Source organism: Lampris incognitus, chromosome 4, assembly GCF_029633865.1.
Source record: "Lampris incognitus isolate fLamInc1 chromosome 4, fLamInc1.hap2, whole genome shotgun sequence".
NCBI classification, from domain to species: Eukaryota; Metazoa; Chordata; class Actinopteri; order Lampriformes; family Lampridae; genus Lampris; species Lampris incognitus.
Window position 1 is genome coordinate 50877918 of NC_079214.1, and position 13693 is coordinate 50891610.

General features: G+C 42.7%; 2 protein-coding genes across 2 annotated transcripts in view; one reads left to right on the forward strand and one right to left on the reverse strand.

Annotated features, from left to right (window-relative positions):
* LOC130111857 (interleukin-17F-like) overlaps positions 1–272 on the forward strand; it is a 1036-nt gene extending 764 nt beyond the window's left edge. The window contains exon 2 of the mRNA XM_056279154.1: positions 29–272. Coding sequence (XP_056135129.1) covers positions 29–272 — 244 coding nt within the window. The remainder of the gene's footprint in view (positions 1–28) is intronic.
* Positions 273–3158: 2886 nt separating this feature from the next.
* On the reverse strand, positions 3159–6251 carry LOC130112063 (stathmin-4-like). Its single transcript, XM_056279365.1, has 4 exons — positions 6149–6251; positions 4931–5136; positions 3847–4038; positions 3159–3227 (listed from the first exon to the last, which is right to left on the reverse strand). The coding sequence occupies exons 1-4, from the start codon at positions 6228–6230 to the stop codon at positions 3159–3161; spliced, it is 549 nt and encodes a 182-aa protein (XP_056135340.1). The 5' UTR covers positions 6231–6251.
* Between the last annotated feature and the right edge of the window lie 7442 nt (positions 6252–13693).

Sequence of the window (13693 nt, forward strand, 5' to 3'; positions counted from 1 at the left end):
GTTGTCTCCCCTTTCTTCTCCTCTGCAGCACATCTTATGATGCAGATCGTTTCCCTCCTTTCATCAGCGAGGCCAAGTGCTCCCTGCAGGGCTGTTTGAATATGGAGGGTACTGAGGACCTGAGCCTGGAGTCCAAACCCATCTGGCACCAGATACTAGTTCTGAGAAGGGTGGCGGGATCTGACGATGAGACCTACCACTACCGCCTGGAGTCCCGGCTTATCTCCGTGGGCTGCACTTGTGTCAGACCCAGTGTCCGGCACCAGCACTGATCCCAGGCAGCAGCAACCACTCGCTCCGACCGGGTTTGGATCCGAGTGCTCATAATTCACTAAGTTTAAAATGCCAAGTATTCTTAGAAATGATATGAGTAGCCTTCATTCTCAGTCATGAGTTCTCTGAGAATTAGAGGTAAATGAGAGCCAGTTGTATTTTATTTATCTGAGTGTGTTTGGTGCACACATGCACCCTGCTTCATGCTGTGTTGGTAAAGGTGTGGAAACCGCTGTTTATCTGTCTGGTGTTATTTATCAGGATCCTTATATCTGGCACCATATGAGTGTTGTTCAGGTGAACCTCTTGACTCTGGTATTTGTACGTTCGTGTTTTTTTGCTTGAAGTAAATATTCCTTTGCAATTGGAAAAACAAAAAAGTATGATCTCTCAGCTTCTTACAATTGCAGTGAAACCTAAGGGCACAGCTAACTATGGCATGCAGCACAATAGGTTTATGTACTGATGTGCAACGTGTTGTTTTATAAAAAAAAGAGATTTATCATGCAATGTGGAAGATCTAGTAGGTAAAAACGTTGTTCTGTCAGTGAAGGACATGCACTGTGGTCTCCTGTAGAAAAGTACTAGTTTGCTTTAATATCTTTATTCTGAATGAATACATTTTTTTCATATGATAAATTACACGCAATAGAAAGAACTGTTTTTTTATTTTTTAAAATTTCCCCCTTTTTCTCCCTAATCGTATCTGGCCAATTACCCAACTCTTCCAAGCCGTCCCGGTCGCTGCTCGGTCGCCGTCCCGGTCGCTTTTTTCTTCTTCTTCTTCTTCTTCTTGTTTTTTTTTTTTTTTTTTGCACTTAGTCATATTTGAGAATTTCTTTTGCATAATTGTGTTTCTTTTTCAACAAATCTAATAATGTACTGTGTCCAGGTGTTTTACATTATGGTGTTCTCTATTTATATCTTTTATTTAAATTTAATATTGTCTATTCTGATGAGATATTTATTGAAGAGGTGTTTATGTAATATTTTATTGAATAAAAACTTGAGCAATCAAATTGATATCCTTTTTTATTTTGCTTTAGAATTTAAAATATAATGCGATTTCTGTACATTGTTATCATCATCATCATCATCATCATCATCATTATCATCATCATCATACCCTGGCTGCCTTTCATTTCAGTGGGTTTATAGTGACAGTTGGCAGATAAAAATTAAATTAACGTACCACACATAGAATGACAAGTCCATCTATAACCCAGCCTGCAGGTGTGAGCCCAAAGCACATTGCTATGTGTGATACCCGCTCTAGTGAAATGTACATATTACTATCTACTTTCATGCACAGATCGAGCACTCACATACAAACATCATGCCCCTGTCAGAAACTCAGGTTGACAGACATGTGAGATACACACACACACGCACACGCACACACACACACGCACACGCACACACACACACACACACAAACAAACCACAAACGACACAAACACACACATTACATAACTGCACCCACAGACACATGTTGGCACTGTTGGCGGTGGGGGGGGGCACAGAAAGACTTCTCTGAGCATACTGATGATGAATGTAGCAATCTAATGTCCATTGTGCCTCGCATCTTCTTCACAACATCCTCAATGGTTTTTATTCTTTACAGTCTTTATCTTATTATCAAAGTGTCTTCTCTTGGAGTCCTGGAGAGTTCTACAAGTGTGAGCAGGGTCAGGCACGGTCCTCTTGCATCTGCAATGTTGCCATCGTTATCTCTCTGTCCAGTCTCATCTTCACAATCTTCTTGTCTCAGACAGAAAGAAAGACCTAGCTCCTGGCTAGTCTAGTCATCAGTCATTAGGTGAGTTGCCTCCGAAATGGCTTCCAAAGAAAGTTCAGCTCGTGTTGTGATCAGGCCATCATGAAACCTAATGGGGGCAGAGAGGGCAAAGGAGAGAGGGGTTAGCTCATATGCAACAATACCATTGCACACATTCAGTATTTTCCATGTTAACTTTTACTAGCACTGCTAATGTGTGTCACAAGCCACAAAGAGTAAGCATACTATCAAGGTTTTGGCAACATTCCCACGCATCACATCCCATCCCATTTAAAACAAGACAGGATGACTAAGCGATGTGTGAGCTGTTAGAAAGCTATTTGAAATGCTAATGAGTAGTTTCATTGTCAAATTAACTGCCATCAAAGTTTTACATCTTACTCTGACTTTTTCATTGTGAAACCATGCCTTATCTATACCTCAGGCATGTAAGTAACCTGCTAACATCTATTTCAGCATCTCTGATATATTCTCTGCACCACTGCAATATATCACCTCTTATTTCACCTGTATATAGTCAGTTCTTGTGTATATATCTGAAGATTGTTGCGTTATTGTGTTGTTATTCTATGTTAAGTACAATGAGAGAGCCACGAAACCGGAGTCAAATTCCATGTGTGTGCAAACCTACATGGCCAATAAACATGAATCTGATTCTGATGCCTACTCTTCATGGCTGTGACCCTTAAGTGGCAGCTTTCTGTTGTGAACGTACAACAGCTTTGATAGAGTTGTAGTTATAATGGATAACTAACATTTGGCATCCAATTAGGACCTTTCGAACCCGTGTGAACCCTGAACATAATCTAGCCTGATCTGATGTGTATGAATATCTACGGCTCATTCTGTTGCCCTCTTTGTCACATTCTCTCATGTTCAAGAACAGGAAAAGTGGCTTGCTTCATTTCCCTCTCTCTCTCTCTCTCTCTCTCTCTCTCTCTCTCTCTCTCTCTCTCTCTCTCTCTCTCTCTCTCTCTCTCTCTCTCTCTCTCTCTCTCTCTCTCTCTCTCTCTCTCTCTCTCTCTCTTTCTCTGTCTGTCTGTCTCTCGCTCTCTCTCTTTTTTTCTTATTTTCACTTTTGATATATCTACCCAAGCTTCTCCTCCTCCTCCTCCTTCGGCTCTTTGTTTCTCCTCACCTCCACACTGTGTTTATCCTGAAAGAGAGAAACACAAAGAAACAAACACATTTCAATAAACCTCATTATGAGTCGTTCAAATTCCTAAAACAGTCACTGAAAATCGGTTGAATAGTCTGAATAGGACCAGATGCTGAAATAAACCACTGTAAATGGGGAGGGGGACTGAGAACCCTCATCTTCTGGTGGTTATAGCACCCCACCGGGGAAGAATCGCCATTCTTTTCTTTATTGATCTTTTTTTTTTAAAAGCATTTACCAATCAATACCAGCATAGTAACTGTAATGGCAGGCTTTTTGGGATACATACAACTATGAAATATTAACAAAATATATCAAATTTTGTAGTAAAAAGTTAAGTTTGGTGGTAAATGCACAAAAATAATTAGAACCAGTAAAGAGTGTCTTCAATCATATTTAAGCGGCATTGTTAGCTTAGTATCACAATGTAGCCTAGGCTATCATTAAGTTTGGTATTTTAGCTAAATGCATATTGGGTTTTGATAGACACGGTCTGATCATACAATGACAGCCCCTTCACTGGATGGTCTCTCAACTTTACCACCCAGTTCTCGGCTAAGCCTCTGAGAATAACACCGGGTAAATGCTGAGAGTGTCACAATGCAAATGTTGTTACCTTCTCCTGGAGGCGTTCCAGCATGGCAGTGAGGTGAGCCTGGCGTTTCTCCTTGTTGACCTCCATGCGGTGCTCCAGCCTCTCTTTGGCCAGCCGGATGAAGTTGTTGTGCTCATCCAGGGCCTTCTGAGCCACCTCGCGCTCATGCTCCCTCTTCTCAGCCAGGTGTTTCAGCAGCTCCGCCTCCTGACACTAGAGAGCGACAGACGGAGACAGCAAGACAACAGGAAAGGAGACGGCGTAGGACAGAGGTGGAGAAGGAGAAGGTGAAAAGAGTGAGCGAGAGAGAGATAGTACAAGATAAAGGGGTGAAGAGAGGGAGAGAGAGTTAAGAAAGGAGACGGGACAGGGGAAAGAGAAGGAGAAACAGTTCATATTTTACCTTGTCACCATCATTAACAAGTCACCCAACTTTACAACTTTGCCTCTCTTAGAGAATGTAGAAGCCACAGAAAGGCTCCTTCAAGTTTAAGGTTAAGGTCAAGACTGTATGTGTGTGTGTGTGTGTGTGTGTGTGTGTGTGTGTGTGTGTGTGCAGTGCTGTAGTGAGGTCAGACCAGAGTGCACAACTTATCTTGCGAGCCCTTTTGAATCCTTGAAAGTACACAAAGTATGTAGTTTAAGGTTTGTTTGTTTTTTAGGGAGTTGTTCCTTATCCAATGCGAGGGTCTAAGGACAGGATGTTGTGTTGCTGTAAAGCCCCTTGAGGCAAAGTTTTAGTTTGTGATGTTGGGCTATGCAAATAAAATTGACTTGATTTGACTTGACTTTCACTGTACCCAAAACTTTCTTCTTACAAAAAATGTTAATCAACAGAAATTATTTGGGTAAATTTATAATTGCTGTCTTTTCAGCCACGTCAAAGAAATGTCATATGTACTTGTGTATGAAGGTATCATGCTTATTTGTGTCCATATACAACATTAAAAATGAATTGTCTGCTATTGTAGTGCAGGATAAATCCAGGATAAATCCCTGAAGGTGGATTAAAACAGCTACCATTGTAGGTTTGGACGTAATAGACTCCTGACCTTCACCTTATTCACACCTCACCAACTTATCATAAATCCCTGTGACCTCTCACCTTTCTCCTCTCCTCAGCAGCATCCAGTTTCTTCTGGATCTCCTCTAGGGAGGGCGCCCTGCGAGGAGGCGTGGTCGCCCGCAGCTCGGGCCCACCATCAAATGAGGGAGGTTTCAGGATAACCTCGAAGGCCTGGCCGGATGCCCGTTTGTTCAGCTCAATGACCTCCATGTCTCTGATGATGCAGAGGTTCAGGTCTACCACACCTATGGGGAGGACAGGAGGGGAGGAGATGTGTGTGTGTGTGTGTGTTGGGGGGGTTGACAGAAAGAAGAGTGGTGGAGGACAGATCACAAGGACGAGAGAGAAGTGAAGGAAAGGGAGTAGAGGAGGGGCCGAGAAAAACTGGGTCATCAAAATGGCAAAGAATAGAGGAGTAGGTTGGCGAACTAATCAATAGCAATGCTGAAATATTTAAAGGCCGCTCTGAGCGGTAAACCAGGGTATGAATCCAGGAAATGCAAAAAGATCAAAACTGTTTTTTTGGATATATAGAGCCTGTTAGTTAGGCACATAAATGATTTCTACAGACTGAATATGTACATTGGTAACTCATGTATAACATTATGCAACACATATGCATTATGTATAAGATGGCATACTTTAGAAAGGGTTTATAAGTGCTTACTAATTACTTTATAAATGGTTAATAATTAATTTCTTAATGTGTTATAAATCAGTAATAAGAAAGTTTGACATATTAACTAAAATACTTTTCGGGCGTACATTTTATCAACCCAAGAGAGTCTGCATAGACACTCTCTCAGCAACCATGTGACTGTCAAGGACTGCTGATTAACATTTTCAGTGAGTGGTGTACAAATAACACGACTTAACGACGTCTTGCAATGCAATGCTGATAGTCGATTTTTGTGACGCTACAACAGCAACTACAGGTACAATGGTTAAATTCAGGGATAAGGTTAGGTAGTGGATAGTGGCTCTGCCAGCTTCGGCTAATCACATGGTTTCCCAGACAATGTCTCACACCACATGGCAACCAAGTGATTGCTTTCATTAATGCGTTATAACATATTATTACTTGTTTGTAATACATTCATAAACAAGTTATTATCCATTGAGGTAATTTGTAATTACATCTAAACCCTTTATAAAGTATGCCTCGTTGTAAAGTGCTACCCATTCTACAAAGCAAAGGGGAGGCCTATGTATGAGATGATCTCTGAGGTCCAGTGTGTGATCAGAGACGTGGCTTACCTTCTTTCTTGTCTGCGGGTTTCTCTTTGAGTTCAGGCAGCATGCAGGAGCAGAAGAGGGACACCAGGGGGAGCTCCCGCATTTTTTCTCTGTACGCTGCAGCGGAGAGAAGGCGGGGGTGGGAGGACACTTAGATTAGCATGTGATGTCATCTTTCGCTCAACTCCCTATCTCTCTTTCTTTTCTCTTTTAGCCCACTATTTATCTCAGTTGCCCTATTTCTCTCTTTATATCTCCCCTTGAAACTGCTATTTTAAAATTATTTCACTCTGTCTACCCCTTAAATGCTCCCATCCCCCAACACCCTTGCCCCCCCCCAACACACACAATCACACAAACACACACACAATCACACACACACACACACACACACACACACACACGCACACATGCACACACGAATGGCAGTGGTGCACATCCTGTACCTGCTAGAGTCATGGTGCTCTTCCTGTTATCTTTTCAAGACACTGTGGTGAGGTTGGCGTCTCAGTTCCTGATGGACAGATAAGAACAGATAGCGTTAGAACCGAGAGGCCAAAATCTCTGCAGCGATGTATCGGAAGTCAAGTTTGTGCAGTTTTTGAAACAGCTGTATGCATGCATGCATTCATCCTGTATACTGCCACCTGCAAATAGTTGTTTGCTGTGCATGCCATATGGTGGAACCAAAAGAGTGTATTGTTATATCCAAATTATCAAATGAAGTATCTCATTAACTTGATTTGTGTTTTCCCATCCATTCCTCCTGGGGATGGGGCAAAAGGTCAGCAGTACTTTAGAAAGCGCGTGTATAAAACTGGAAACCCCCATAAACCACATCTATAAATATACAACTTCTAGGAACAGGTGGATGTTATCACTGTTGTCATGCAAAAAGCACCTTTTATCAGGAGGGAGAAGAATTCTTATATTATCAATGATGACAATCTAGTAATTCTTATATTATCAATGATGACAATCTAGTTTTGAATGCACACACTTGGTGGTTTAGCAAGTTTTAAGAACCACACAATTGTGAAACTTGCCAACACACGAAGAACATGAAAACCTCTCAACTGGATGCTGCTGTTTTTTTGTTTTCTTTTTTACAGTGATATAATATACAACAGGCTAAATCATCTTACGTCTATGTTTAAGCTAGGTGGACATACCCTGTTACCCTGCTAAAGTACAACTTGTAGCACTTTGCAACTATTCTGAAAAATTACAATAACTACCACACTTCCTAAAAATGATTTGCAATAACAAATTGAACAAATAAAAAAAATAAATAAAAAAAATCAGGAAAATGCACAAAACATGTTTATGAAGATAAATGTGGTGTTATTATTCCAAGCAGATGAAATTGTGTCTTTTATTGCTGGGTTGTTGCTTTGCAAACATGAATTGCCAAATAAAGACCAAGATAAACATGTAGATCTAAGGCAATAGCGTGGTTTGAGATAGCGCTTGGGGACAAAAATGGTGGACTTGAGACAGATTGGGCCTCATTCATCAATCGTTTGTATGCACAAATTTGTTCTTGCACACTCATGGGATTTTTTTTCGCCAAGGTTTGTCTCAGAGGTCAGTGTAGGACCTGGGTATTCCCTGAATGTAGACCCCAATTGGCTAACGCTGATGTCTTTGCGGGCCTAGGTGATGGCTTGTTGCAAGAAGTAGACAACAGATGGTAGGGGGAAGGAATTACAAATAACCATCAGGCTTTGCTAAAAAAAAAAATCCATTGGTGTGTAAGAACAAATTTGTACGTAGGAACAATTGATGAATGTGAGATGTTGTTGCAGAGTAGTGAAAAACAGGCACACAGTGCTTCTTTTGGTTGGTTAAAAAAATGAAATGGAGCACAGAGGAAGGAAGGGGGGCTGCCTGCATGTGGGTTTCAAGAACAAGAAACAATCGTTTGACTGTATTTTCAACATAGCAAGTGGTCAAACGCTCTTAATCATTTTGTTGGCGCTCTGAAAACCTGTAGCCAAGCATTTTTTTTGGTCAAATTACAAACCATCAGATTTTAGGTAAAACTGCAACCAATGACACAACCAAACTGAGACGGACAGATGATATAAAGACAGAAACTACTGCGACGGGGTGGAAAAGAGACCAATGAGGTAGAATTATTCCCTCTAAATTTGCAAAAGATCACCCCCATCACCTCATCTCCCCATCTCTGGCATGCCGTGTGCACACCTCCATTGCAGTTCATTCCAAGTGAACAGAATGTACTCGCCGCAAAATTAATCAAAATCCACACAGCCAACTAAAGCGATGTGTCGACATTTTGTCAAATCTTTAATGCGGGTGTAAGTGTTTCGTGATCGATGCCTTAGTGCACTATGATTTCAGCATCTTTTGTTCATAAGAACACAATGAATGTAAAAACGACACTAGTTTAAGCACACAGTAGCACTAAAACCCAATCCTGTAAGGAAAGCTAAACTGCTGTTTGACCATTTTAGCATCCATGGCTACAAAACCCAACTGAATGTGCGTAATGCAGATGGTGTTTAAATGTACTCCTTAAATTTCCCTGTCACAGGCCCCCATTTCTGACCCCGTGTACATCTTTGTGCTTTAAGATTATCATTTTCATCTGGACACAATAACGACAGCTCTGAGAGTGGAACGCATGGAGACTCTCGCTGCAAACCCAATGATGTCATAGCCTTCACAAAAAGCACATCACGTCATCTGCAGCAGATGCGGTGACTATCCTCCATGCATATTTAGGATATTTGCACATGCAAGAGAGATAAAAGTTCATGTAATGTACAGAACCAAGAAATCCTGAGCATATTCCAATATAAAAACGAGAGAAAAGAAAGAGACATATGGACACAAGTGATATGTGGAAAACTCTTTAACAGAGCACAGAGCAAAAACACCTGCATCAACTCAACCAAACTTCCAAGAAACCACTTTGAGCTGCAGCGTTTCTATTTCATGAATGTAACCAGTATTGTAAACCAGTATGCCTGAAAATGTGCAAACCCAAACGTTTAAATTAGCCATCCATTAACCCATGCAGCAGCTCTCTACAATACACTCGAAACCGCAGTCATCAAATTGGTGAATGCATAAAATCTCTCTTACCCTGCAGGTAGCGATCCTGGTGATGGAGATGATCTCTGTCTGCCCTCTTTCTTCTCTTTTCTCTCTTTCCCTCCTTTTGCTCTCTCTTGTTTTTCAGAGTGGGGTCTGTTGCTGTTTGGTCTGCCAGTTCAGCAGCATCAGTACCACCTCTAGCTCCAATGCATGACATCACCTAGCAGCCTTCTCATTGGCTGACAGGGATAGCGGTCCCTGATTGGTCCAGCAACAGAGAGCAGAGAGAACGGAGGGCGTAGGGGTGTTGGTGGGAAGGGGGATGAGGTTGGAAGATAGGGAGGGGGGGGGGATTGGGGGATGGGTGTTTTAAAGCCTTGTATCCAGTGGAGAGCAGGAAGACTTACCATGCTGCTATTGAAGAAAGACCAGTTTTAAGGAGTATTGACCGTATATGATACCATGTATATCCATCATTTATTTACAATCTCAGCTACTCTTAAAGTACAATTATGGCCATAAAAGAAGTACATGGTTGTTTATGGATCAAACTGTTATTCAGCTTATCTCTGCACACTCTGAATTTGGATGATCATCTTTGAAAATGAGACAAAAATCATGTATCTTTTGTAAAAAGGAAACTTTTCTTTCAAATTATATTGTTACATTTGCATAGCAACATTTACAGTTTTTTCTCTTTTTTTGCAATTAAACTTTACATGCAATGGTCCAACAGTGGATCAACACAAGGAATGCATGCATTTATATCAAATCATAACTGTTTTGTTGCAGCTGTTTGCTGTTAGCATGTAGCTACACCATTAGACATCTGCTATACTGCACACAGATTAAGATGTCTGCTATCAGCCACCTGTGTTGAAAATGCATACACTCTACATGCATGTTACTTTGAGGCACTATTCATAAAGGCGTCCATGAAATGGCTCATGCCTTTTATATATAATAAAGAAAAATGCTGCGTGAACGCCTAACATATATGAGGGACAGAAGATGTGGGGGGGTTCAATAATATGTGTGTGTGCATTTTGTGGTGAGCATACCCAAACCTTTTTTTTTTCCTGTTAGAGGGCCCCAAACATGTAAATTATTCAGCTATGCCCAGGCATGGAAATAATACTTCCCGAAGATATTCAAAAGCCCTAAAAATGTCTATACTGCAAAAAAAAAAAGACAGGTAGCTAGAACTTTTAAGTCTTCAGTTCAAATTATCCATCCATCCATTATCCAAGCCGCTTATCTCAATCGGGGTGGCGGGATGCTGGAGCCTACCCCAGCAGTCATTGGGCGGTAGGCGGGGAGACACCCTGGACAGGCCGCCAGGCCATCACAGGGCCCACAGATTCACACCAAGGACCAATTTTAGTATGGCTGATTCACCTGACCTACATAACTTTGGACTGTGGGAGGAAACCAGAGCACCTGGCGAAAACCCAGGCAGACACAGGGAGAACATGCAAACTCCTCACAGAGGACACCCCGGGATGACCCCCAAAGTTGGACAACCCTGGGGTTCAAACCCAGAACCTACTTGCTGTGAGGTGACCATGCTAACCGTTGTGCCACCATGCTGCCCAGTTCAAATATCACGGATATTTTACCAATTCACAGGGCTAATGTAGCACACTTTTGTGTTCTTAAGTTGCTAATGTAGAAACCAAGTTTGGATGCCAGAGACGGGGGCGGGGAGGGGGGGTGACAGGTGACTGTGGGTTAGTTTCATGAAGTGGGCATGACATCACAAATGTTGGATTAAATTAGGCCCACAACACCAACAGAAGACTGCACAGTCAGAGAAAGCATCCTTGAAGCACCCTCTCTGCATCCTCTCTCAACATTAATACTGCCCTCTGCAACACCTACACTATCCTCTAAGTTACACTACGCTTGGAAAACAGATGGAAAGCAGGGTAGTGTGGTGCGTGGCGAGAACGTCCTCCATTTAGATGCCAAGAGTCAAGCCCCTGTGAATGCTGGCATAGACTGGGATGAAGTGTCCTTTAGCCACTCCGAACTTTCCTTCGCCTCCAAAGATGCTTTTCTGTAACTGACCTGGTGCTCTGGCTTCACTGTACAAGAGACAGAGTGAAATAAAGTTGTGTTTGTGGGATGAGCATCACACGTTCGTTAAACCGAAATCAGTAGACAATTCAAAAAGTTATAGTCGAACATCATGGACTTCAAAACTGAGGATCCAGTATCTGGTTGGAAGCGGCTTATGCCGTCCTTGTTTTCTGGGTAAATGTCAGCTCTAAATTTAAAGGCTGAGAGCAAACCGTTACTCATCCTCCTCTCCTGTCCCTTCCTCTTGATGAACACTCAACCCACCAGCCCTGCAAAGCGTGGTGTAACGCATTCATTCAAATGAATGTATTTACAGCCCCCCCCCCCCCACACACACACAGAGTATCAGAACATGGATATACACACACATGCATGTTTGAATGTTAGCATGAGCATACAAACACATAAGCATACAATTTTGCACACACATTTATTGACACAAACCCACAGAGATTGTCTCTGTCTCAGTGAGATTAGCTATCAGATGGCCAACTGTTGTGCCGTCTGTCAATGGGACAGTAAAGATGTCCATCTGGTGTTCTGGTCCACATCCAAACCTGTTCTTTTCTCTCCCATCTGAATGTCTAGACCTTGATAAAAATAGACTTAGACTTTAGTGCAATCAATTAATTGACACTTAAGACATTTAGTCAACACCCTTGTTGAGAGTGAATTACACTGAGGCCAATAAAATTACAATCTTTAATTTCTAGTTCACCAACACTGTAATCCTCCAACAATGCAAAGTTCAGGGGTCATCGCCACAGCATCCAGACATTAGATATAACAAAGTATTATTGTGCTCCTTGAATGATCCTTTGAAAAACAGTGCCAAGATGTGCTGGGCAGGTAAGAAGACCAGCAGAGACAATTTAACATATCTTCAGGATAGCTCAGAGTGGCCAGCAAGATGTGGATGATGACGATGATGATTTATTTCAAACATGTAAATAAGCAGGCTATAACCTACAGATAAGCCATTGCCAATAATCTGAAGTGATCAATGAATCCACACATCAAACTCGGGGAACAAATCTCCGGATGCATCAGATTATTTGTTCCATGTTGGAAAAGGAGTAGGAGGAAGTATACACTACTAAGTCAAATCTAGGGTGCTGGAAAGGAGGCTCCAACTGACTGTTGAACCTTGGACCCAGGAAGAACAATGTGGATTCTGTCCTGGCCGTGGAACAACGGACCAACTCTTTACCCTTGCGGAAGTACTGAGCGAGTCATGGGAGTTTGACCAGCCAGTCTACATGCCTTTTGTGGACTTGAAGAAGGCTTACGACCGTGTACCCTGGGGTACTCTGTCGTGGGTACTGCGGGAGTATGGGATACCGGGGCAGTTCCTACAAGTCATCTGGTCCTTGTATAACCAAAGTGAGAGCTGTGAGAATATTCTCGGCACAAATTCAAACACGTTTTCGGTCGGTGTCGGACTCCACCAAGGTTGTCCCTCGTCTCCAAATCTGTTTGTGATATACATGGACAGGATCTCAACACGCAGTGAAGGTGAGGAGTGTGTCCGTTTTGGGAACCTCAGCATTGCATCTCTGCTCTTTGCAAATGATGTGGTTTTGTTGGCTTCATCAGAACATGACCTCTAGCGCGCACTGGGGTGGTTTGCAGCTGAGTGTGAAATGGCTGGGATGAGAGTCAGCACCTCCAAGTCTGAGGCCATGGTTCTCTACCGAAAAATGGTGGATTACTTCCTCCGGGTTAGGGATGAGTTGTTGTCTCAAGTGAAGGAGTTCAAGTGTCTCGGGGTCTTGATCACAAGTGAGGGTAGAATGGAGTGGGAGATTGACAGGCGGATTGGTGCAGCATCAGCAGTAATGCGGATGTTGTACCAGACTATTGTGGTGTAGAGGGAGCTGAGCCGGAAGGCAAAGTTATCAATTTACCCATCAATGTTTGTTCCAACTCTCACCTATGGTCATGAGCTTTGGGTCGTGACTGAAAGGGTGAGATCATGGATACAAACGGCTGCAATGAGTTTCCTCCGTACGGTGTCTGGGCTCAGCCTTAGAGATAGGGTGAGGAACTTGGACATCCGGAGGGAGCATGGAGTAGAGCCACTGCTCCTTCACGTTGAAAGGAGCCAGATGAGGTGGTTTGGGCATCTGATTAAGATGCCTCCTGGGCACCTTCCTTTGGAGGTTTTCTGGGCACGTCCACCTGGGAGGAGACCCCAGGGCAGACCCAGAACTCGCTGGAGGGACTACATGTCCATTCTGGCCTGAGAATGCCTTGGGATCCCCCAAGAGGAGCTGTAGGGCGTTGCTGGGGAGAGGGATGCCTGGAGTGCCTTACTTAGCTTGCTGCCACCACGACCTGACCCCAGAGAAGCGGCTGATGAGATGAGATGAAGAAGTATACACTTATTTTTTCCTACCCCTTCTCACATACTCAAGT

Coding starts and splice junctions, on each gene's coding strand:
- LOC130112063 (XM_056279365.1), bottom strand. CDS start 6,230: ATGCGGGAGCTCCCCCTGGTGTCCCTCTTCTGCTCCTGCATGCTGCCT. Junction 4,039..4,930: donor CTGCTGAGGAGAGGAGAAAG/GTGAGAGGTCAC, acceptor GTCGCTCTCTAG/TGTCAGGAGGCGGAGCTGCT. Junction 3,228..3,846: donor TGGAACGCCTCCAGGAGAAG/GTAACAACATTT, acceptor TCTCTCTTTCAG/GATAAACACAGTGTGGAGGT.